The sequence below is a fragment of the Berghia stephanieae genome, chromosome 4, assembly GCF_034508935.2.
Source record: "Berghia stephanieae isolate SIO BIC M18660-M18661 chromosome 4, UCSD_Bste_1.3, whole genome shotgun sequence".
In the NCBI taxonomy this organism is placed as follows: domain Eukaryota; kingdom Metazoa; phylum Mollusca; class Gastropoda; order Nudibranchia; family Aeolidiidae; genus Berghia; species Berghia stephanieae.
This window is the reverse complement of record NC_088363.1, coordinates 31,330,720-31,357,107: the sequence shown is the minus strand read 5'-3', so window position 1 is coordinate 31,357,107 and position 26,388 is coordinate 31,330,720. Positions and strand designations below refer to the sequence as shown.

General features: G+C 34.5%; 1 protein-coding gene across 10 annotated transcripts in view; it reads left to right on the top strand.

Moving 5' to 3' along the window:
* Nucleotides 1–26,388, top strand: part of LOC144970415 (basement membrane-specific heparan sulfate proteoglycan core protein-like) — a 255,662-nt gene that overhangs the window by 89,225 nt on the left and 140,049 nt on the right. For 9 of the 10 annotated variants that reach the window (XM_078910024.1, XM_078910025.1, XM_078910033.1 and 6 more), the window contains exons 3-9: nucleotides 5,517–5,682; nucleotides 7,024–7,178; nucleotides 15,619–15,765; nucleotides 16,434–16,681; nucleotides 18,046–18,169; nucleotides 19,665–19,793; nucleotides 25,114–25,245. In XM_078910024.1, the coding sequence (XP_078766150.1) occupies nucleotides 5,517–5,682; nucleotides 7,024–7,178; nucleotides 15,619–15,765; nucleotides 16,434–16,681; nucleotides 18,046–18,169; nucleotides 19,665–19,793; nucleotides 25,114–25,245 (1,101 nt within the window). The remainder of the gene's footprint in view (nucleotides 1–5,516; nucleotides 5,683–7,023; nucleotides 7,179–15,618; nucleotides 15,766–16,433; nucleotides 16,682–18,045; nucleotides 18,170–19,664; nucleotides 19,794–25,113; nucleotides 25,246–26,388) is intronic. The other variant, XM_078910028.1, reaches the window with a different exon arrangement.

Below are 26,388 nucleotides of genomic sequence, written 5' to 3'. Positions count from 1 at the left end.
GTTAGAATACATTATACTTGCCAACCCTTCCACTTTTGGCGGAAACATTCCTATTTTCACTCTTCCTTCCCGCTCTTCTGCCATTGTCTCTTAAATTCCGATTTTCAAAAATGATGATAATTGGTAAGAACATAATAAAAGTGGGGAGGGGGGGGGGGGAGGGAGGGAGAATATAAAGGTGAATTTTTAAAAATGATTGCCAAAAGGGAGCTAAGTAGGAAAATTACTGGCACTCCCCTCCCCCCCCCCCCCCCTCCCCCCCCTTCGATTACCTAACACATCTGATGTAGTTTTGCCAGCTGACCAGAAAACAGTCTTTATGTGTTAGGTGACAAATTTGGTGGTCATTTTGATACAGAATTATTCATTGTTAAGAAATTCCTATTTTAATCTGTCTCTAATTTCTATTTTCTGACCTTCTGGTTCCACTGTTGGAATGTGAAGGGTTAGCAGGTCTGATGAATATATTCAGTTGTGTTGTTTTCCGATTCCACTGCATCAGGTAGCAGGCGATTCCATAATCTTACTGCTGATGGAAAGAAGGAATAAAGATGCGCATCTGTTCCAACTGGTGGAATGGCAAATATTTATTGCCATGACCTCGTGTTATTTGAATAGCTGGTGATCTAACTGATAGGGAAAATGGTAGTGAGTTGGCTGTTGTGAATTGTGTGGATAGTTAGTATGCGCTTGGCTAAGAAACTCACAACATTGCTATCCGGAAGTATAACGGACCAACACTCAAAAACTATGTGTAACCTTGAACGTTTATAGTCTGGTTAATACAGTTTGTTGAGAATGACTCATAAACGCGAATGGCAAAAAGCAATAGCAAAAACCTGAGTGACGTCAACTTCATACTATCTACAGTTGGGACCTTGCCCTTTATCGTGCAGTTATGCGGTCTTCGGATCGGAGGTTCGGGGATCGAGTCCCGGTCTGAGCCGTGAAAGGAAAAGGATCTTTACTCACATGATCACACCTTTTCAGATTTTGATCTTACACCAGTGCCTGCTCCCCAAGTTTTCACTTTACTGTTCAATACTAATTACCTTTCACTTTCCTTTAGCGATCGTAGCTGTTAGCCGTATCAGTGGATAAAATAAAATGTAAAGAGAACGAAACTTCCGAGGTATTTACATGTCGAATTTTAAAATTGTATATCCGCTCCCCTTCCCCCCCCCCCCCCCCCCCCCCCCCGCCCTTGCCCGCCATTCGTAATCGGGATCCAGTTTCATTCAATTCTACTCGCCTGCTAGACGTCCCGTTTACAGTAGTCGTCTTGCAATTCTAGGATCAATGTCTTTATCTTCAAAAGGCGAATTACCCATCTCTGCAGATTTTATGAATTGTGTGGTGACTTTCTCCATTACTGTGTTATTGAGTTGAAAGATAAATGTTTAATAGTTGATCAAATTAATTTTGTTGTTGTTGGTGTTGTTGGTAATATCTAGGATTTCTGGTGGGGGAGTATTCCATTTCTTGATGGTTCTTGGGAAGAAATTATTTTTATATGTGTTGGTTCTGTGTGTTGGCATTGTGAACTTACTGTTATGATATTTTCTTTAGAATGCACAGTGTTGTTTTGTAAAATATTGTGCTAGAGTAACTGCTGTTTTGTTTTCCAATACAACATTTGCAGGCCCTCATTAACGCATCCTGGTTCGCGGACAATATCTGGGTCACTGAGATTAGAACAAATATGTCATTATTCTACGGATTTTTACTAGGCAGATCTAAACTAGAGCAGACCCTGTAGATATTTCATTCATCTCTATTTTCTATTTTGCGGATAAGAGTCTATCCTTGTCCATTCTTTGATGTTGTTGACCCAGTTCTTGTTTTGCTGATCTCTTTTTCTCTCTTCTTCCGGTGTATCCTGTAATATTGTATTGGCCATTGGTACATATTCTACCATTTTTTCAAACGTTATAAAATGTAAAAGCTTACCCCTACCCTATGTTACCCAATTAAACAAAAGTTCTTTAGCACAATGTAACGTAATAATGGGTAATTACTCGTTTGAATTTACGGTTCCCCATTTCTGGAGCTCGCTTCCCCTACAACTAATCTTATCAGAAATAATATAATCGTGATGATACTGACTGCCACTGTCACATTTATGTGTGAAAAAATAAACAAACAATAAATGCCAACGGCAATAATAGATAATAGTCGAGGCTGCTGTTTAAAAAGAAACAAGTTATCTACTTTTAGGACAGCGATAGTGGGAGAGAGAGAGAGAGAGAGAGAGAGAGAGAGAGAGAGAGAGAGAGGGGGGGAGGGGTAGTTGCACTGCAGCTCATATTGTTTTTTAACCAATTATGTCGCAGTCGAACCCAGCCTTAATAGGACTTTAGAAACAAACTTTTTACTCTGTTGATACAGAGAGCGACCAGATCCGATATCAAGGGAGATTACTTAATTTTAATATTAGCCTTCAATATGTCATTCCGTGGTTATTTCCCCTAACTACTTGACGCTAACAAAACAAGAAGTCATCTTATTTTTTATTTTATTATATTATAAGGAAATAATTATATCAAATATTTTTGAAGAATAGAAAAATGCCCTCCCCCCCCCCTTCTCCCTCTATTTCGTTCTCACCATTTATAAAAAATAATAAACTATTGCCTCCAAACGGTACATAACGACCTGTTTGGCTATGGAGAAACACCGGAATGTCCACTCAGTCAAAGGCAAAATGTCATAATTAATCAGATGTCGAAATTGACTTTTTATCATCATTGGCATTGTATTTTATAAAAGTGTTATTTGCAATGCTAAAAAATATTTCTGATAATATTAATCACAATTATATATTTTTTTTAAATTTCAACATATGTAATAAACGTTCATTAAGATGAATTATTGAAATAAATTGCAAAATGGTCGTTAAGTGCCGCTATGTAATCTAGTGATATATTTACATTATTTGTTCTCATCTCGTTTTTTTACTTATTCTCTTACAACATTGCGTCTTCTTGAGTTCAGGGAGGTTAATTTGAGGTGTCTGAATCATCAGGGAGGTTGTTTTGAGGTGTCTGGGACACCTCAAATCAACCTACCTGATGACTCCAGGAACTCTGGACGAACAATGTTGAAGGAGAATAAGTGAAAAAACGAGATGAGAACAAATAATTTATAAATCGTTCCCAGAATTTGTCGAGCACTCTACGTGTTTCCAGCTAACTCCCCTCAATCATATAATATATATATATATTTAATTAAAACAAAAACCATGAAATAGTAGTGCTCAACTTTATGATAAAAGGAGCTATTTATAAAATATTTCAAGTATAATTTGTGATCAACTTCTACAATATTGTTTTGGGCATCCGCTCTCACCAGGAAGGGATGAGAATGCTCGAAACATTATTGTAGAAGTTGCTCACAATTATACTTGAAATATATATATATAATATATATATATATATATATATATATATATATATATATATAAATATATATATATATATAATATATATATATATATATATATACACACACACACAATACACACACCATAAGAGTGAGCTCTAACCACGGAAGAAGACATGCTGTGAGCGGTATAGCTGTGTGTGCCAAAACTCATTTTTTGTTTTTGTTTTGGCCAACAATTTGACATTGAATGTCAGACCATGGAGCCGGAGTTTATCCCAGTTTATATAGCGTGAAACGGACAATAGCACTGGCTTTCTATCCTTTGAAAAGGACGCTAATCTATCGCAACGTATTTTCCATAGATCTGACAGACTCAATCACTGCTGAGTGGACAGGTGGGGTGGGTGGAGGACACCTGGGATCCATCTAAGTCCTTTTGCTTGTAAAGCGAGTGCTCTACCAACTGAGTTATCGGGACCTCCTGTTACATGTGTAGGGTTATTTTGATCGTTCAATATTTTAAGTAAGCGTTTTCCGGCCATACTGTAAAAAGTGTGTTTTGTCAAGAGTTTCGCAGGTTAGAAGGTAAAAGATCTGCCAGTCGGTATGAGTCAGTGGTTGCTAAATGATTATATCAGGTGGCAAGGTATGCTAATTCATACACCATAATGATATGGTTGTAATGTGGCGAATATGTATGTTTCTGTATTCGTTTTACCTCTGTCTCTCTCTTTCTCTCTCTCTCTCTCTCTCTCTCTCTCTCTCTCTCTCTCTCTCTCTGTCATTCTTTTTGTCTATGTAATCACGTTTGTATGTGTGCATGTGCTTTTGTGTATTTTTGTGTTGTGTGTGTGCGCGCGCGCGCGCGTGTGTGTGTGTGTGTGTGTGTTTGTTGTGTCATGTTTGGTTATACATTCCGAGCTATTTCTGTGCGGCTTTATTGTCTTTCAATATCGGCTTGAGTTTTCTTGATTGGATTTATTTCTAGATATATGATTACAGTGACACGCGTTCCCGCCTGACCAAATTGTCTATTCATCCCTTTGCATTCGACATTGAATCTGATTGTTTCCATTTCCCTAATGAATAAGTATTAAATCATTTTGGAAAAGAATGACCAGGAGAAGGCAAATGCGATTAATCGGACATTTTTGGATATAGGGCGGAATAGACACCTAGATAACCACGCCTCTCGGACAATCGTCATAATGTAAACAATGGCAGTGATTGGGTAACATAGCGAACTACACGAGTTTTATTATCGATGGCATGTGTATAAGTAAAATACCCACAATTCGCTTGATCAATGGATCCAACACAGAAAACTATGTGTAAACTTAAACATTTACCTATGATAGAGAAAATCGTGTGATATTTGGTTACCCATCTTACGGTATAAAAACAACAACAATGACTAGAGAGAAATAGATTTCCTTCACGTTGTTATTTATAAACAATTAAATATGTTTGTCCGAACACGGATGAAGGTGTTTTACAATTCCATGTTTTGATTGGTCATAAATCTACTGGTTAATTGAAAAATTGACAACGTCAAGGGAAGCGAGCACATTTAGGACAGAAAATGGCATGCCATAAAAATCTAAGACAGAACACATCAATGAATTACAGGATACGTCAGATGTTATGAAGACACGGAAGAGAATAGTTAACACCAAACATGAAATGGCTGGCCACACCACAAACTAGGATATAAACCCGAAAAAATGGAGCCGAGCCTAAAATGTACAAAGTAAAAGAGGAGTTTAATATTTATAATTTAGTTTATCAACGCAATCCTGATTTTTTTTATTTTCCGTCAACAAATCTAAGATTAATCTAGCTCAATCAAAGTCAATAAAATAGAGACTAAATCTCACAGCGTCCCTGTTTGCATAAAAAATAAAATGGCGGCGCTCGACCTATCACTAGCCAGTTTTGATGACGTATTTCCCCCTTTTGTCATATCTGTCCCCCTCTCTAGTTTGTGGGCCACACCGAATGAATGGTAAAATTGATTGACTAGAGATATTCACTGATCTATTACTTTTCGTATTTATAGGATTTGTGTATAATAAGCTCTCATTGTAAAGGTAAAATCGGTAAAAAGAACTTTTTTTCATTCTCTTCTACAGGGTTCTACCGTGTCAGCATCAACATTTCCAGCCTCACCTGGACGCCGTCTTTGGCAGACAGGAACAGCGACGCCTTCGCAGCACTCGCTGCCATTGTTCAGAGAGATTTAGAGGATTTATACAAGGATCAACTAGGGGAACAACTCATTACCATTTTGTCTTTCAAGTATGTACGGATGAATGGATTGATGGATGGATGGATAGATAGATGGATAGATTGATAGATGGATGGATAGATGGATGGATGGATGGATGATCGGATGGATCGATGGATGCGTGGATGGATGGATGGATGGTTGGATGGATAGATGGATGGATAGATCGATAGATGGATGGATAGATGGATGGATGGATGGATGATCGGATGGATCGATGGATGCGTGGATGGATGGATGGATAGATGGATGAATGGATGGTGGATGATGGGATGGATGGATGGATATATGGATTGACGGGTTGATGGGTGGATGATCGGATGGATCGATGGATGCGTGGATGGATGGATAGATGGATGAATGGATGGTGGATGATGGGATGGATGGATGGATAGAAGATTGACGGGTTGATGGGTGGATGATCGGATGGATGGATGGATGGATAGATGGATAGATAGATCTATGGATGGATGGGTGGACAGATGGGTGGATGGATGATTGGATGGATGTATGGATGGATTGGTTGATGGTGGATGGATGGATGGAAAGACGGATGTGTGGGTGGGTGTCGGGATGCAGATGGATGGTAAAATGGATTGATAGACAGATGGATTGAGGTTTAGGTGGATGGTGATGTGGAAGAATATAAGTATTGATGGAAAGATTGATTCACTGATATTGGGAGAATGGGTAGATGGATTGACAATTGAATTAATGGATGAATGGCCTTATGGATTGATGAGTGAATGGATTGACGGATAGATGGATGGATGGGTGGATGGATGGATAGATTGGTGAATGAATGGATGGATGGATAAATGAATAGATGGGTGAATGGAAAGAATGGATGGGTGGGTGTTTGGATGTAGATGGATGGAAGAATTGTTAAATAGGTGGATAGATAGATAGATAAATGGGTTGATGTTTAGATGGGTGGATGGTTGAACGGAGTGATGTGTGGGTAGATAGATGGATGGACAGATGGATGAATGGTTGAATGGGTGGATGGATGTATATTTGGATGAATAGATGTATTGATAGAAAGATTGATAGCTGGATAGATGAATACATTGTTTGTTGGATGGATGATGGTTGAATGATTGGAATGAAGGAATTGATTGACGGATGTTTGGGTGTTTGGATGTGGACAGATGGGTGGATGGATGGAAGGGTGAGTGGTTGTTACTATGGATAGATGAATAGACGGAGGGAATGGATGGATGGATCAATAGACGGATGGATGGATAGATGGACGGGTGGATGGGTTGATCGTTTCCATGACGTTCGACAACAACATGACTTAATTGTTACATCCATTATAAATAATCTATACCTTCACATTTATCGCACAGGAAAGGATCTATCATTGTAACCTTTGACCTCGGAGCCCAGGGCGGCGGACTCAATGAGGATCAACTCATGGACATTCTTAGGGATACTTTAGCCAAAGGAAAACTTGGAAATAATCAAGTCAGTTTGGAAGGATTTGAGTTTAAACCCCTTGAAGGTGAGTTTATAATGTTGTTTGTTGATGTTTTGTGGATGCTCGCATGTTAAGAGAATGAAATGTTGTTACTCACCCCTAAACCTGGACATGTGTCCTCTATATCAACTAAACATGTGGTGACCAAGCTTTTTAAAACGGAATTATGTCAGGATGATTTGATTTTAAGCTAAACCTATAAAATCCGAGTCGAACTAAATTCCACTATTAATAATACTTACCGAGTAAAGGAAAATCGTCACACATGTTAGGATGTGAATTGCTTTTTGGTTATGCCTTTTCCGTATAGTACAATAAGATCAAGATAAAGATCTGGAAACGTGTATAGAAACTGTGCCAGCCAGACGACAACGCAGGAAAGAAAAAGAAAAGAAAAAAAAAATCATCCCAATAATCAGCCCGCCTCGAATGTGGATCGAAACTAAGACCCTCCGTGATGTAATGGTAGCACGTCTAATCTATAATCAAAGAGGTCCGAGGTTCGATCCCCAGTCGAGGATTATTTTTGTTTGTTTGTTTGTTTTCTTGAGATGATTACTTTCCTTCATTTTTCTTTCTTACTTTGTCTCGCACCGTTTCATACAGTATCTTTATGTCATAAGAGAGCACTCAAGAATTTATGTCAAGTTAAGGTACCAATGGCTCTTTTTGAGCAAACGAAATTTGATCATTAATTTTCAACTGAACAGTATTCTCTAAAAATTGAGAATCAAAATATAAAAATTTTGTGGTCTAAATAACGATAACAGAAAGCTGATCGATGGTAAATTCAATCATTCTACATGGTGATTGGTGACCATTAAAAAAAAATAGCATATCCGAATCTTTAACATCTGAAATTCCTGATTCTGAATTTATCTAGTTATATAGTTTAATTTTAGACATTTTGCTGATATCGAGATCAGTAAACCACATCCTGCTCAATTAATTGTACAACACGGGTGATTCATATTTCGGATTAATTATCTAAATATTTCCTCTTGGAATGCCCATGCGATGGTGTCAAAAGATGCTTCTGGGAAGAGTTTAATTATATATTTTTTAAACTTCAAATTTGAATTGAAATATTTCAAATACTTTACTATGTCAACAAACTGTTTATCCTTATAGCCGTCCAGTGTCTGATAGCCAAAGTCCAAGAAGGTTCAAACCCACCAGTCATCTCTTTTTTCAACCAGATCGGGTATCTGTGTGCTGAAAGTATAAAATTCTCATCTCTTTACTTATTTGCTTTAATCGCTCAGCCTCTCTGAGAATGACATTTCCGCGGGCCATTGCTGTCAAAGTTGCTGATAGGATCGCTGTAAAACAATATATCTACATTTTCTTTACGACATGCCGCTTAAAATCGCTACTTTTCTTTTATAACAAGACGCCTAAGAATAAAATCTCTCCTTGTCTTGTACAACAGAACGCCTGGGAATGAAATCGCTCTTTTTCTTTTAAAATAGGACGCCTAAGAATGAATCGCTCCTCTTTCTTTAGAACATGGCAATTAAAACAATATGGCGCCTCTCTTTTACAGCATGACGGCTGAGAATGACATCACCTCCTCTCTCTCTCTCTCTCTCTCTCTCTCTCTCTCTCTCTCTCTCTCTCTCTCTCTCTCTCTCTCACTCTCTCTCTCTCTCTCTCTCTCTATCTCTCTCTTCAGATCAGGACGCTTAGGAGAAAAAATCGCGCCTTTCTCTGTAGATAGGAACGCCTATAATAATATCATCGCTCCTCTTTCTTTACACATGACGCCTAAGAATTGCATCGCTCCTCTTTATAGCCATGACAAAACCGAGCTTAATTTTAATAAATGTTATTTCCTTTCTGTCTCTTTCTTTGTGGTATATAGAGAGCGACGTCTGATAAAAATATATAGGGACTTGCTGGTCACTATTTTTGATTTTGTCTGTGAAAATTTCAGTTATTTTGTTGTGTGTTGCAATGCGCATTTTATTTAGAATTTTGAAAGAAACATATAGATTCAAGATGAGATTAATTTACAAAACTTTATATATTGAAGTGATCAATGTTCATTAAACAGATTTTCGATTTTCGAACATAACTATCTTACCAAAAAATCTGCCAATGTATGTTTTTGCATATTCTAATATTCCGAAATAAAGCATCGAGATTTAACATGTAAACATTCGCTATCAGAAATGTATAGTTCATATGTTTTATTCAATTCTTTTCCATTACATAACAGACGCTATTATAACAGCGTTATACAAAAAATGCAATTAAAAAAATATGCTTCTGCTATAAAATACAAGGCCCACATATCAACCCGGTTAAACATCCAATACAGAAACTAATAAACATTTGATATCTATATGTTCAACATAATACATTTCGTGATTTAATGTCTTCATTCCTCTTTGCCCAGTCCAATATCTTACAAATCGATTTAGTTTTATATTTACCATAAATTTACGAAAGAAGAATTGATTTGATCGACTTATGAATTAATGGACTGATGCATCAACGAAGGAGCAGAGATATGTTTTGTGAATGTTTTGAATCATTTTTATCTGATTTGAATTATTTATGGCCCAAATGTACAAGGACTTAATTATATTTATTTAACTTTCCATTTCTATTGAAACAATAGTAATGTGACTTAATCATTAGACAATGCATATTTATGTATTATGCAAATGTAATAATAAATATATACATCCCACAGAATCCACATTATGCTCAATGGCGCTACATATGCAAAGACTTAAAACGTAAATACTTTTAGTGCTCTCAAAAGCCTGTCTGAATGAGATTGATTACTGAGCTAGGAGGCGTCTTTGACTTCTCTATCTATTTTGTTCTATATTTTTGGGGTCCCGGCAGAGAAACATCTTTGGTAAACACGTGTTTGTATTGATTACAATTCTTGTCAAAAAATGAAGATTTCTATCGTTTGTATAAAATGTGGAAAATAACATGTATCGAGACACATGTTTTTAGCCATCAACGATCACAATCGGTTCTATAATATAGTCTGTAGGTGCGCGCAAATGTATTTGGCAACAGGACGGCCAGATAGCGATTCCCAACGCAAGATGACGTATCATAATGTGTACCATCATTATGCCCTAGCTGATTTTATAAATAATCGTTTGAGTCAACAATTGATAGAATTACCCTTGATTTTTTGTTAAAAATTCCAAGTATCAAACTGTGAGAATTAATTTTTTTAAAATAATTTTTAAAATTACCAGTAATTTTGTGCTCGTTGCCAAAAGTTAGCATGGGCTGTACGGTACAATTTTGGTCCCCAACCCTATTTTTTAAAAATAGAATAGATGAGCTATTACTTGTACAGTCTGAATGTGAATTATTAAAATTAATGTAGCAAAACATTGTTTTCAAAGACGCTAATATTTCTTGAAGGCCATTCGATCTAGCTGGTTTGCATGTACAAAAAGTGGCTACGGATTATAGCCAGCCTTTTACAGAGTTGTCAGCCAATTCAGATTCCTTTCGAGTAAATGAGCATTTATCATAATGCTTTGACACACTGACAAATATAATTACAGTTATATTGGATTGTGTCACCGCTTGTCTAATCATCTTTATAAAATAAAACATTATAAACGATCTTTGAAATTAGGAGGGCCGACTTTATTGTCTAGTCGACTAACCTTCATTCAATATAGCTCATGAAGAACCCAACTGAATGTTTTTTTCTTCCTTTTTGTGTAACACTATGTATCACTGCATGTCTTAATAATATAAATATGAAAAGTTGTGTATAAAACAGTGCTAGATAATACAGAAAGAGAAATACAAGGGGGAAAAAACACACCAAAACATCAGCCTGCCTCGACTATGGATCGAACCTCAGACCTCCTGATTACCGCAGTCAAGCATGCTGATGTTTGGGATGATTTGTTTCCTTTTATTTATTTTTTTTTCTGCTTTATCTGGGACTGTTTTATGGCACACACTTTTTAGATATATATCTGACACCATTGCCTGCTCCCTAATTTGTCACGTTCATGCCTTAATAATGTGATCTTCAAAATCTAGCTCCCACGAATGTTAGATGCTCACTGAGACAGTTCGCATGCCCAAAAAGTGCTCAATGCATTGCACGCACAAACGTGTGCAATGGATTTAAAGACTGTAGACACGGAGAAGATGAAAAGGGATGCCGTGAGTAAGATTTAATGGCAACTCTACTCATGCCGAATCGGCTGGGCTTCTTCCCTCCAATATTTTATATTATAGCTTATCCTCCTAATGTTAATATATCTGCGTGCACATATTTGCAAGTCGGATTACGGGATACGATATGGGGAAAAAACCGTGATATAAAAAACTGGTTCCAATCTCATTGCAAGTGTAAACTCATCTTTCCATAGGACTGGATAGATATCTTGTGTAATTGATCTTCTGGTTTCAGAGTGATGGCATCTTATTTTCTAATCTAAATGTATGCTTGTTGTCAAAAAAATGATATTCCATCCTCGCCCATTTACGTCTCGTATCCTAATAATCTGCCTGTATACATCATGCTACTAAAATAGTTATACCACCTTGTGATTCAATATGTAACCTATTCATTATTTGTCCTCCGATGGACTGATTACATTCACACTTCCAAGGGTTTTGGAACAATAAAAGTAGAAGAAGTGACGTCAAGACTTTTCTGCTTTATTATTTTCTGAATTGTTACAATGGACAATGTTGTGGGTTGGTTTGAAAATATTTCCATTTCAACTATGAGCCCTTAAAAATTTGGGTTATCAGACCTGCAATTACGTACACGTCGCTTTGGGGGCTTTGAAGTATAATTTATAATTACTACGCTTCTAGATTTATGTTTAATTTTGGGGTGGTCCCAAAATTAATTTAACAGCTTATACTAAGATTTATATAAACTCAACTAATCGTATCAGAGAATGTTTCCGGCTCAATGCAGTCTACAATCTGAAGCGGCAATGTGGTCATGTGATATGACACTCGCTTTCGGATCGGAAGGTCCTGCGTTCGAGCCTCGCCCGGCGCATAGTTGAATCCTTTGAAAAGACTCCTTACTTACATTCTCTCACCGTGCTCAGGTATAAAATGAGTACCTGGCCGTTAACAGCCTTGTCTCTGTCGGAAATATATTGTAATAGCGCCTAATATCGTTCTATATGTTATGTGTTGCTGTTGGCCAGGAACCCTCTGTAAAGCGCTTTGCTTGGATATTGCGCGATATAAAAAATTCTCAAAGCTCCAGCTCAAGTATACTTAACACTTCCTTCTCTCGTTATAGGTTTGATATTGTTTTTGTTGTTTGCTGAAAAAGAATTTAACCCGAAACATTCCTTATTGCCCTTTATTGTAATGTTAATAATAATATATAGAATTCTATTACACTAAAGCTGCTATGTTAATTCTTGTGTATACTTACACACTCTACAGCAAAAGAAGACTTTAACGTGTGTTTTGATTGTTATCAATCATAACATATTGTTTATAATAATCAAACATATAACCATGTAAACCATATCTGATTGTGTGCAATACTTTTCTTTATGATATTTAATATGCTGTCTTTTATGTGCTCTATAATATAATATTTATAAATCGTTATGTTATTATTGATTCATCACAGGGCCAAATATCTTTGCTTAATTTGGCCTCAAGATTTATTTTCCCTCCTCTTAGACAGACCAGAGCTACGCTTTGTGCTGGTTCATTTACCTTTTCTTCAATGTCTCATAGTTTGATTTTTTAAAATATCAATCTTGCGCTGATGCTAGGTGTCTACTATCTACGTTCATTTTTGAAAAATAATGCTCACATAAGTGCAATATTTGAAATCTTTCCGTATGTCTGTTAATGCAATTTCTTTGAAACAGAATTTGGGTTTTTGTTCCGTTTCTCATCTAATTATATCTGTGCTGCACTATTTTCAAGGTAATTATCGTTTCCCCTATATTTCTAACCCTTCGTTTCCTATTAAGATTTTAAATCGCTTCGATATTTAAGCGTGTGGAATTTTTAACTTAAACAATTTAAACCTGCATAGCCATATTTATCGCATTGCTTTATAGACGCAATCAGTTGAACATTTCATAAATCTTAAGCATAAAATGTAATTTTTCACAAATCTCATAAAGTTTCAGACAGTTTATTGCCAATCTTTCCATCCATAATTCTATTGTATTCAATTTTTTTTAAACCCAAAAAACTTTTGATAAAAATTGGAAGCCCCAGGTTTGAGAGTTTCTGACAAAATGAGGGTTATTGTAATCAAAGTTAAAGTCATTTTTATGATTAAAAAAAAAACATCCTGGAGTTAAACAAAAAAAATATAAATGGAGCCCTTGCTCGTCTGTCATTTCCTACTCGAATAAAATAGCATAGTTTGGTATTTGTGTTGGTGCTTTAGAAATGTATCGCTGTGTAGCCTTAGGCTTTTCTGTCAATCTTTTCAGTTCTGGCGTAGCACCTTCCGTAATAATCCAGTATTATAATCAGACTTCTCAGCTTCGGCATTTCCGCTTAACAACCCATGATATAATATGTAATTAACATTAGAGAGCAACTATCATTTAAGTCTTTTCTCATAGTGTTTCTTATTCAATGTAATTAAGTGTTAGGTGCTTATTTTTCATAATATATTTTACACCATGCCGACTGTAAAACTTGTTTGCTATTATTCTAACAATATGTATTTTGTTTACATATATAAATAAAATAAATATATAAAGCGATGTAAAGCGCTTTGAGATGTTTGTTTCACCAAAAGCGCTTAAAACGTATCATTTATTATTGTAATTATTGTCATTATTATTATCATTATCATTATTATTATTATTATTATTATTATTATTATTATTATTATTATTATTATTATTATTATTATTATTATTATTATTGTTATTGTTATTGTTATTATTATTATTATTATTATTATTATTATTATTATATATTATTATTATTATTTCTTGTGATTATTATTATTATTACTACTACTACTACTACTACTACTACTACTACTACTACTACTACTACTACTATTATATATTATTATTATTATTATTATTATTATTATTATTATTATTATTATTATTTTTAATAATATAGTAGTAGTAGTAGTAGTAGTATAGTAGTAGTAGTAGTAGTAGTAGTAGTAGTAGTAGTAGTAGTATAGTAGTAGTAGTAGTAGAGTAAGTAATAATAATAATAATAATAATAATAATACAATAATAATAATATAATAATAATAATAATAATAATATAATAATAATAATAATAATAATAATAATAATAATAATAATATAATAATAACAATAACAATAACAATAATAATAATAATAATAATAATAATAATAATAATAATAATAATAATAATGATAATAATAATGACAATAATTACAATAATAAATGATACGTTATTATTATTATTATTATTATTATTATTATTATTATTATTATTATTATTATTATTATTATTATTATTATTATTATTATTATTATTATTATAATGATGATAATAATAATAATAATAATAATAATAATAATAATAATAATAATAATAATAATAATAATAATAATAATAATAATAATAATAATAAGCATATTTCTATAGCGCCTTTCGTCGAAACTTCAAAGCGCTTTGATGATATAAAATCAATTTTATCCACTGACTTAATTAACACCGTATGTCATCAAGACCAGAACGTCTAAGAGGTTTTATGTTTAAGACGTTTTGATAAATCGAGAGTCATCGTAATCTCCCGATACATTAAGTAAAGTCAAAACTTATGAAAAAAAAAATTAAAAACAATAACAATACAAAACATTTTTTCAGTTCTATGCTTGTATATTGTTTGCTTACTAATTTTAAGTGTCCATTGTATATTGGTTATATGATCCTACTCGAGTCTTGTGTATTCTACTAGTTTTATGTCTCACGTGACGAGGTAATGCTTACTCATACATTTATTAACTCACCCATCTAATCACAAGCTCATTCATTCATTCATTCACTCGATAATACTTCGTCGATTATGCATCTGTTATTTATTCGTCCATCGTTCATTTGTTAATAATCATTCGATCATTGGATCGTTTATTCATGAATTCAGTCATTCATGCATTCATTCGCACACTCACTCATTCAAGTTATCGTCCTTCTCGCATGTTTCATTCATTTGGCCATTTATCATCATTCATTCGTTAGTTTACTAATTAATTACTTAATTAATTAATTCACTTATTCATTTGTTTCTTCATGGATTCATCCCTTCATTTCTTCATTCCGTTGCTCATGACGCATTGCTTTGTTTAAGGATTGCTTGATTAATTGGTTTGCTAGTTATTTTGATTACACATTCATTAATCATACATGTCTATTTCCTATGATTTGAACGGCATGTCCTTTGCTTAGCTATACGCATTTGACTAATTCAACCATATAATGTTATATTTTATATCTCTCTATTCCCTCCAGCACAAGTCCATTGTCCAGAATTTGTAGGACGCAAACCTGATGCTCTACCAAGAAGGGGAAACAACTATCTCAACCTTTTAGTCAACAATGCCTTCCCTTGCGAAGGATCCGTCACAGGATGGGAATACTACAGATTAGCACCAATTGGTACGATAAATACCCAACCCATGAGCAGTTATCTGGGGTCGAATCTGAAACTAGATCAAATTTTTCAAAACTTGAAAGAGAATTCCTCTTTTTAAAACCATATTATCTGGGAAATATTTCACTTCTTTCAGTTTCTATTTTTTAATACAAAAAGACTGAAATAAGCCAGCATAGCATTATTAAAATCTGGGCTCTAATCACGTTCTCACACATCCAGCTGCATATTGAGTACCTGGCCGGTAACAGTGTAATAATATGTGTCGAAAAGTATTTTCACAGCGTCATGCATTGCCTTACCTGCTGAGGGTTGCTTTTTGACCTGATACCCATGCGATGCGTGATTATACAATGGGGTAGATATTGATCGATGTAAAAACCTAGAACCTTTAATTTTTTTTATTCCATTTTAATTGTTTTGTTTGTTGTTGTTGTTGTGTTTTCTGTTCGGTCTTATTTGGGGGCGGGGGGTGGGGGGGTCCTTTCGGGGGATTAGATGTTTGTTTTGCTTTATTTTTCCACTTTTGCTTCAACTCTTTATTTTAATTGTTCTTGTTTATTTTTTGAATTGTTATTTATCTTATAAAGATTGGTTTTTTGTCTCTTTATAGGAGTATTTGGAAACCTCTGTAAAATGTCTCAAGTTGACAATATTTTCTGTTTCATATCAGGAACTGCTTACGCAAGTGTATGGAGACAGATCACGGACTCTGAGTTTGCCCTTATCAAAAAGACTGAATTACCACCTGGTCCAATTGGTTTGAGTGAGGTACAACTAAAAGAACCTATTCAAGTGCGTCAAGGAGATTTTATTGGTGTGTTCTATCCTCGCTCCACGCCCATCAACATTATTGCCCAGGCTATGCTGGAAGATGGGGCTGTGTCTCCTTCAGAACTTTACCAGGATTATCAAACAGAGGTATGGGTTATAATATTTTGTGCATAGAAATTATGTAGATAGATAGAATTGCAAGACAACAGAATCATGGCCGTCTGAATTACTCTACCCCTTTAAATAGCTTGCCGCTGAGAGATTTAAGGTATAATAAGGTCCCCATAAATAGTATCACGATTACAAAAATATTTTTTTAAACATCGGGCTGCCAATTGTCAGTCAACTGAAACATAACAGACGACAAGCATTATCATTATGATATCTCTATCAATATGTCTTTCATGTAGAAATGACGAAATCAGTATTGCTTGATGGGTAGAGTAAAATATTTCCTGCACAGTTAAGATTTCAGATTCAAGCTTTGTTGTGCTTTGCTGTCTCTGTGTCCTCGCAGCTCACCGCGCAGCGATTGGAGAACATACCGTGATTTCTAAAAACCAAGACCAGCTATATTGCCGTCCTCTGGGAAAACCCATATTTAAACAATTTGGCCAGAAAACTCGTCCTTAAATATCGATCGATTTAAATGACAGTCAACTTGGCAAATACTCTCAAACCCCGGACTTCGCGAAGTCCAAGGTTTGAGAGTTTTTGTCAAGATGATGGTCATTTAAATCGATCGATATTTGAAAGACGAGTTTTCTGGCTAATTTTTTTAAATATGGGGTTTTCCAGAGTAGTACGGCAGTATAAAATGTGACGATTTTAGAGGGGTTTGATTAAGGAATCATGTATTCCTGCGCTTACACTTTGAACTCCATCCGTATTGTGGTTGGAAACTCATTCATGATATTAAACACAAGAGTGCACTAATCTCACGTCCCAAACCAGTGGTTCACGTGTCTCGTCAGAGCAAAATTTGTTGGCCCTTTTAGAGATCTGGCGAAAAGTACTTTGAGATAGATTGGCGTCCTATTCAAAATATAGCACTACTGCCTGTTGTACACTTTAGAAACCACGTTAACTCTGGTACGGTGGTTTTCGTGTATTTGAAAGGGCACGTGAACCTTGTGCGATAGTTGAACAATGTGAAACTCGCATTCAGACCCGAAGGTTCCAAGTTGAGCCCCGCTCTGGGTGGCGAAAAATTGAACTCCTGGAAAAGGTTTTTTTTAAATCTCACGCTCTCTCACCGAACGCAGATGTGAAGTGAGTCCTGGCAGGGGACAGTTTTGTCTCTGTCTAAAAAAATGTAATCGCGGCTTAAAAACGCGATGACTCGTCGTATGTTAAATTTTGATGTTTGCTACGGACCCCTTGCAAAGTGCTTTCCGTACTTTTAGTAGCTATTGAGTCGTATAAAATTAAACTTTAAAAAAAATACTGTTCTAAAAACACTTCATCTTCTGCATTACGTTTGTTTTGTCCTTTTATTTTCTCCTTTGTAGATTTACGATGACGAGATAAAGCCTGGTGAAGCTTTAGATCTAAATTGGATCAGGTTTGATGCAATCAACACCACCTTTGCTATTCGTGCCATTATGGATTACGACACTACAGGAACCGGACCAGGTAATGTATGATTCGTAATCGACCAGTCGCCTGCCGCAACCTGCTAAGTTTCTTTTTCCTTTTTTTTTCATCCTGGGTGGGGTTATTCTTTGACATCCCATAGTGGGCAGGAGTCCACTTGCTGTGTCTTATATCCTACTTTATCTGTTTTCCGAGGTGCTATCTGTCTTTGTCTTGGAATGGGATTACTAGGTTTTTCCTGGCCCTTGCCGGAGTCTTTGCCTGGGGATGTGGGTGCGGGGGGGGGGGGGGCAGTCAAATGTGTAGTTATAGTTTTAGGGAGATGCTATTTTTCTTCCTTGTAAATCATCTCTCTGCTAGTTCTGATATATATATATATATATATATATATATATATATATATATATATATATATATATATATATATATATATATATATATTGTTTTGAAAATTTAATGGTTTACAAACATTTGAGTGTGATCCTCTCAGTGGGATCCTGAGCTTGTGTCATGATGAGACTTTCAGGCGATCTCAAAATAACACTGATCCATGCTCTTGGAAATTCCACCTGTTTTCTATTTGACCATTTACCTATGTCTAACTTTTTTCGTGTCCTTTCAATTGTTAATTGTAACTCTAGAATAGTTCTTCCTTTTCACTTTTACTGGCGCTGAAATGACCTAAACGTGTCTCAAGCGCCGTATAATCCTTTAAAACGAAACAATTTTTCATCAACCAGAGGAAATGTTATAAATTTAGTAAATTAGAGAAGAAAAAAATATATTTTTGTTCTGATTTCATCTGATGATTCCATGGCGTGCAAACATTAAAAAGAATTAAAGAAAAATGAATAATACAGCTTCAAATAAGAACAAATGCCAAACACGGCATGCCGTCTGATTAGATTTTAAGTGATGTATGAATGTTTTCATGATATTTGTGGTTGGCTGTAGAAGGGTTTTGAGCCCGAAACGTTCTGTATGTAGTATTTTGTACTTTTTAGAAGATGTTATATATACATTTAACAGTCCACAGCTTCTAGCAGCTTAGTATCACATTGACGAAAGATAATCATAAATTTATTTAGTATTGATAAATTATGCCCTGCCAAACATTTCTTCGAATATGTCTACTACATAAGGAGTAGAATTTGTCGTTTCATGCTTGACTCTGTTCCAAAGTTTTACAGTTCTGTTAATAGTTTTTTAAAAATTTCCATTGTGCTATTTTTATACCTGTCAATGTTGAACGGGCCCCCTCTGGAATTATTTTTAAATCACTGTTTTGTTACTTAACTAAAAGTAATAAACAAAAATAATACCTTGGACTTTTTATCATGCGTATCTACCTTTTCTTCCATAAACACTTTTCGAGATGGTTTCTTAAACTCTGCTTTATCTGCACTGTTTCATACACACTTTTTCAGATCGTTACCATAAACTCTTACCAGGAAAACACAGAATCGTTATATCGATAAAGCTTAACGAAAATTGCTAAATCATTTTCCATTATCTTTTTTTTATTTATTCTTAGTTGACCCAGGCTTTGTCTACACTTGCTCACCCAATGAATATTCATGTGGAGACGGTTACTGTATCCAGGCGTCCTACAGATGTGATAACCAGAATGACTGCCCTAACGGAGAAGACGAAGTTGGATGTCGTAAGTCCATTTTTAGTTCTTGAAATATCTGTTTATTTATATTTTACTGATGATTTCTGTAAGTTAAAACCTCAACATTTTTGAGGATTTATTGAAGAATTATGTTTCAATTGATGTTGAAATTTCAATAACAAAACATGGCATGAATGACTGGTGAAAATGGTATTTTCCCTCCTTTTTAACCTCTGTTTCTCAGATGAAGAAATAAGTATCGATAGAAGTGAATGTACGATCTAAGTAAATATGACTTGCGTCACTGCATAAGAATATAAGCGTAAACAAAATTCTATTTTAACAAATATTTATAATATTATATTATAGCTGTTATTTAAAATGGATACGTAACAATGTCGTTTACACCATTTAAACATATTATTTTTGCAAAGATCGGTAAAACTGAACTGACCAAAACGCAATATCATATCTTCTTTTTACTTTTCTTCTTTTATTTTGCGTGCGATATTTAGCACAGTAAGTAGGTGTCACGCATATACACTATGCGCGACACCTAATACTGTGCTAAATACGGCTAGTGTTACGACCTATGGCATCCCGTAATTTGCGCGACACTTTTAAAAAGTACCGATCTCTTGAAGACATAAATATTTCAGCTTGTGTTATTCTGCTTGCTTTTCAGCCTTTGATTTTCTTAAATGTCTATTTTCACCTGACTAGATATTTCAATGACAAAAAAAAAGCGGGGGGGGGGGGGTATATCAAGGTATATTATCTATTGTTTGGAACATTAAATCGTACCGGTTATCACTACTAATTGTTTTTAAAATGGAGAATCAAAAATTGTGTCAGCTTTCTGTATTTATATAGCTTTTTTTCACTTCGGATAATATGAAAATTGATGCGAACCACGAGTTTAATTGTTTGTTTGTTTGTTTTTTGCTTGCTTTTTTAAATCGTTTTATGTGTATTTATTTTTTTACTGTATTCAGTGTCATATTCATTAAAAATCCATAAAAAACAATTAAATCTCATGCACAATTTAAATCATGTGAAGAAACTTTCATTTGCCAAAATATTTCATCTAATGATTTTTCTTTCGTCCTGTCATATTCACATTAGCCAGTATTTGTGCAAGAAATGTATATTGAAAAATGATGCCTCAAAATTATAAAATTAGTCAACAAAAACTTTTCACACCCTGGTATTAATATATCACCATATATCTTTTCATACCTAATAAATCAAATAAAACTAATATTCTTGCTAAGAATCTGTTTTGGATATGACTGAAAGAACAAATGAAATATTGAATTTAAAAAAACAACAACAAAACACAACAACAAATTAACACAGCACTGGAAAAGTGAGTTAACTTAAAGATCCATCTATCTATATATTGTTATACGATTTGTGTTCATGAAAAGAACCTCAGCATGCTTAGTCGTGATAGAGTTTAAAATCACACGCACAATATTACTTTCGTGTATTTGATGAATGCGGTTATCACATAATCTGTCCCTCAGTTTTAACCAACACAGTGAATACTTTTAAGAGGACAGCACTCATGTAAACCCCTTTTTTAGAGCTCGATGATTTCTACGAGTGAACAAAACTCACAGAATCGCACTAATTTCATTTTAAAAACAAGCCTTAACACCGAGATACATGTCCCGTGTGGAGAGGTCATTGTAATTTTTCTTTGTCCACAAACTAAGGGACTGAATTAGGTAGACAATGCATTCAATCAATACTTAGTCAAAAATTATCTTTTTTTTTTACATTTTCACCATTGTTGACACATTCGTGTTGCACAGCACATATGATATGTGGCCTACTGTTTCAATTTGGTGTTATATGGGAATGAACATGTTGGGTTAAACTTAATTTTAAAGATTAAAATGATTGGACTTTGGAATTTGGAATTTTGAAGTTTACCGAAGTTTAAGAAAAAAACTTACTGTCCTCAATGAATGGGCTACATTTTACTTTAACTCAAACGTCGGGGGGTCCCAATGGGAGCGATCTATATTCATGTTTTCGTCCAACCTCGTCCTCGATCACATGATTTGTTGGTGTACAACGATTGGACATTTCTCACTAAATGTAAACACGCCACTTTGTTTATGAAAGTTGTAAACATACCCATGAGTTATGCTGAGCAAAATGACCAATTGTATCGTTGGACATTTCTTAAACTCTGAACACCTCTCACTATGTGGGTCATTTTGAGCACACTTTGCAATGTGACCAATGACCTCGAGCACATGGAAATGCAATATAGATCATGCTCATTGCTCATGCGATCCTAATAGCTCAGTTGAATGAGCACTTCCTTCAGACACAAAGGGACCAAATTCGATTCCAAGTGAAGGAAAAAAAACAACAACCCCCCCCCCCCCCTGTCCACTCAGCAGTGATTGGGTAGCTGGGTCTGTTAGATCTGCCGGGAAGTACTTTGCGATAGACTAGCGTTCTTTCCAAAAGATAGCAAGCAATTGCAATTGTCTGTTTCACGCTATAGACACCGAATAACTACTTGTTTTTGTAAAAAGAAATAACTTAAATGCCACAAAAAGTATTCCTTCAGAGCCATGATGACATAGAGCCGGAGTTTATCACGGTTTCTATAACGTGAAATGGAAATAGCAATTACTTGCTACCCTTTGGATAGGATGCTAGTCTATCGCAAAATAACTTCCGCCACCTCTAACAGAAACAGCTACCCAATCACTGCTGGGTGGACAAGGGGGTCAGAGAAATTCTCGACTGCACTTGGTCCCTTTGCATCTGAAGCGAGTACTCTACCGACTGAGCTATCGGGACCCCCAAATGTCACAAATTTAGTATAAAGTTGAATCAGTTAACTGGTTAAATGAAAATGTAAGTGCTGTTGTTTGTTAAACTTAAAAAGAAATGCTTTAATTTTTTTAATGTTGATAATTTTGACTTTCAACTCAAATCACATGCACCATGTTCATTCCTGCATAATTACAGATTAATGCGATGACCACATATGTATATTTACACCTAGATAGTTAGATTGTGAATGGACGTACACGTCACACATACTCACGAGATTACGTGATATTGTTGCACCAAACTGATAGGCACCTGACAATTAAAGCGTGTTTTATTCTTTCTTGTTTTCAAAACTTAGTTCATTTTCAGAAATTGAAAATTTCACCACTTTAAAGATTCGCTTACTTTCTCTATTATATCATGCGGTAAATTTGACTTTTTATGACAAATTCAAGGCTTTTTTTTTTTTGTTCACTCAAGTTAATCATAATTCTGTTACCCTATCAGTACAATTTCTGAAATAAGAAAATGAACTGAGTAGATTTAAGGAAAACATGCTCTTTGATTGTTCATAAATAGGTTCACTTTATAGCTTTGAAAATAGTGAAATATGCCTTGATGTCTTCTTTCTTTAACTGATTTGCGTAAGAAACTCAAATTGAGTATTACTGATTTTCGAAGCCTAATCACCCAATCATTAAACACAAAGACAATCAAAGATGCTACACTGGCAAAACGCATTTTTAAAAGTTGACCAAAACTTCTCCTGCTTTACATGGTGATCGGTTACACAATGACACTTTACTTGTCAAAATGTATGACACGGAGACATTTTAACGATATCTCAGATTTTGGAGTTTCTGACAAGTTTAAGGTTATATTTTATTTGGATGAAGTTAAATCTTATCTTATAAAAGGCTAACTAGGATAATATAGCCTTCCAATGCCTTATACATGGCATAATATTGAAACGATCCTACTAAATCACATTCTCTTTTGATTATGACAAGCATTAATCATATTTGTATCTTAATGAATTCGATTCTTTGTCAATCAATCTCTTTAATTGACCGTTAGAGCCAACGATTTTTTCGTTCTTTTTTGGGTTTTTTTTTTAACTTTACGATGAACTGAAGAATTTTTTTCTAAATTTAGTTTTGCACCTTGAAATATTTATTTAAAATTTATCACCTATTGTAAAAGTCATACAGGAGAACGTGTAAAAAGAATGAAAAGTTAGCAATAATAAGTTTTAAGTCAAATAAGAAAAATGTATTTTGTCAGAGTGTTACAGAAATATTAATTCACATCATAGTTAAAATGATGAATTAAATCAAAGATATCTCTTCACTACAATGTCATGCACAAGAATCTCCTCATTTATACGTAAAGTCATCAACCGGTTTGGTAATAAACAGGATTTTAAAATAAATATATTTTTTTCTATATTTCATCCTCCTTAACTTCTGTTTCCTGGAGTGAGACCAATTATTTCCACTTGTCTTTTTGCACAAATGTTCATCTCGCACGGTTTCACTCTGACCTTTCTTGATATGATCCTTTCTATCTCCATGCCATGCTCAGCCACATTGTTTCAAAACGTTATTATGTCCGATCTATTTTTTTTATTAAAAATAGGGTTGGGAGTCAAAATTGTTCCTTACAGCCAATATTAAATTTTGCCGACGAGCAAAGAATTACTGGCAAGTCGAAAAGTTATAAAACTATTTTTACAGATTGATATACGCCTTATTTGCAAACCTTTAAAAAAGGTTAAGGGTAATTCTATCACCCGTTGATTCAAATGATTATTTAGAAAATCTGCTTGAGCATAATGATCGATGATGTGACTTTGGGAATTACTATCTGGCCGTCCCTATTACCCGATTTATTTCACGTACCCACAGACCGTATTAGCAAAACGATTTTGAGCGTTGATGGCTCTAAAATTTGCCTCGATCTATATTAATTTCCAAAATACAGTAGAATGATAATTAAAATAGACGAATGTCTGTTCATAATAGCCTTTATTTCTCGGAAATATTGCGGATTTTCCACTAGTTGATTAAAATACTAAAAATACAATATATATATAAAGTCACTCACATATTTTTTGCCGAGACACTTCGTAGTGTGCTTGTTTTCATTTGAGGGGCCGAGTTTTTGTTTTTGTTTTTGTTTTTTTTTTTCATTCATATATATATATATATATATATATATATATATATATATATATATATATATATATATATATATATATATATATATATGTAATCTTTTTTTTTAAGACCTGATTTAAGTTTTTAAATATTTAATTGGGGACATTGGATAGAGTTTTTTTCATAGTGCCATAATCTAATATATCACAATATCTAATCATAATTCTAACTTTAAATCACTTCATTTTTGGAATCTGATTTCAGCTGACATAATACCGTTTTGAGACGATTGGTCACACTTTTCCTTTCCATCGCACTGTGATTTCTTCTCTACCATTCCGTTTTTCTTTCATTCCAACAATCTCCATGTGTGCATGAAAAATTTTCTACTACTGTAATATCAGCTTCATCGACTGAGGAGCCCGAGCCTTGCCTTGAAGGAAGGTTTAGATGTGATGACGGTACGTGTGTGACTCGAGGACTCCGTTGTGATGGGTCGCCAGACTGTCCCGATGGATCGGATGAGTTACGTTGTAGTAAGTATACACTCCATATATGACCCTGACCTTTGATCTCGTCGTGTAAATAGGTCAAGGGGGCAAGGATTCAAGAAACCGTGTGTTATTTTTGGCTTACTAAAAAAAAATATCCCATACACATTTTCTGCAGTTTTGCTTTATAAATAATACTATTGTTCAACAATATGCTTTGTTACTCTCTCTCTTACTAACCATTCCTATATAGGAAATTACCTCTAGTTTTGCTAGATTGATATTTATAAGCCCTTTCCAGCTAGCTCTTTAAATAACTTGACTGACTAAAAACTTTGGAAGATTGGCTTTCCCCTTAAATTACTGCAATATCTTGATTTTCTGCCATTTCATTTCACTTCAATTTCTTCCCAACAGAACTGATGCCTCTTTTTTAATGCTTTGTTTTTGGTCTTCTAGACATTATGTTACTCATTAGAGTGTACTTTCAATTCATCAATTAACCTATTGTCTAAGAATTTTATATTTATTATGATCAAATATTTCCAATAAGATAAACTTTATTTATCCATCTCTGGAAATTTACATTGGCTATTGACTAAAGCATTTCTGAAAATAATTAAGCAAATGAATAATAAGAAGGAAATACGATGACATGGACGTAAAGCAAAAAAAACCTTAAGAAGACAAATACACATTAAATGTAATGTTATGTAAAGGATCGGATTTGGCCTCAAAACAAGAAAATCAAATCCAAGAGATTGAACCGAGATTTCACAACTTGAATGTTTACCCTTTAAAAAGCATTTTGCACACATTTTCAGAAATGGGCATTAAGTCTAGGGGTCCCTCTGATGTAAAGCAGCGTTTTTATTGTCCGAAAATTACTTAACCCCTTAAAGGCTGCTTGCCTTGTCTTACAATGTGTTAGAAATTCGCTGGCCCATCCTCAGGAGATAAGAAAACAATGTAAAGAGCATAAAGCACGATGTTTGCCAATTATAGCATTAAAAAAAATAGATATAGGAAATGCTTTTTTTTCGCTTCCATAGTTTTACACTTATGAATATTTTATAGCGCCATTTTAGTCAGTATTAACATGTTTTATATTGCTTTTTGATATATCCCCAAAGCTTAATTTATGATAACGCTCATTGACATTTTTATGTAATCTTTTATAATTACATT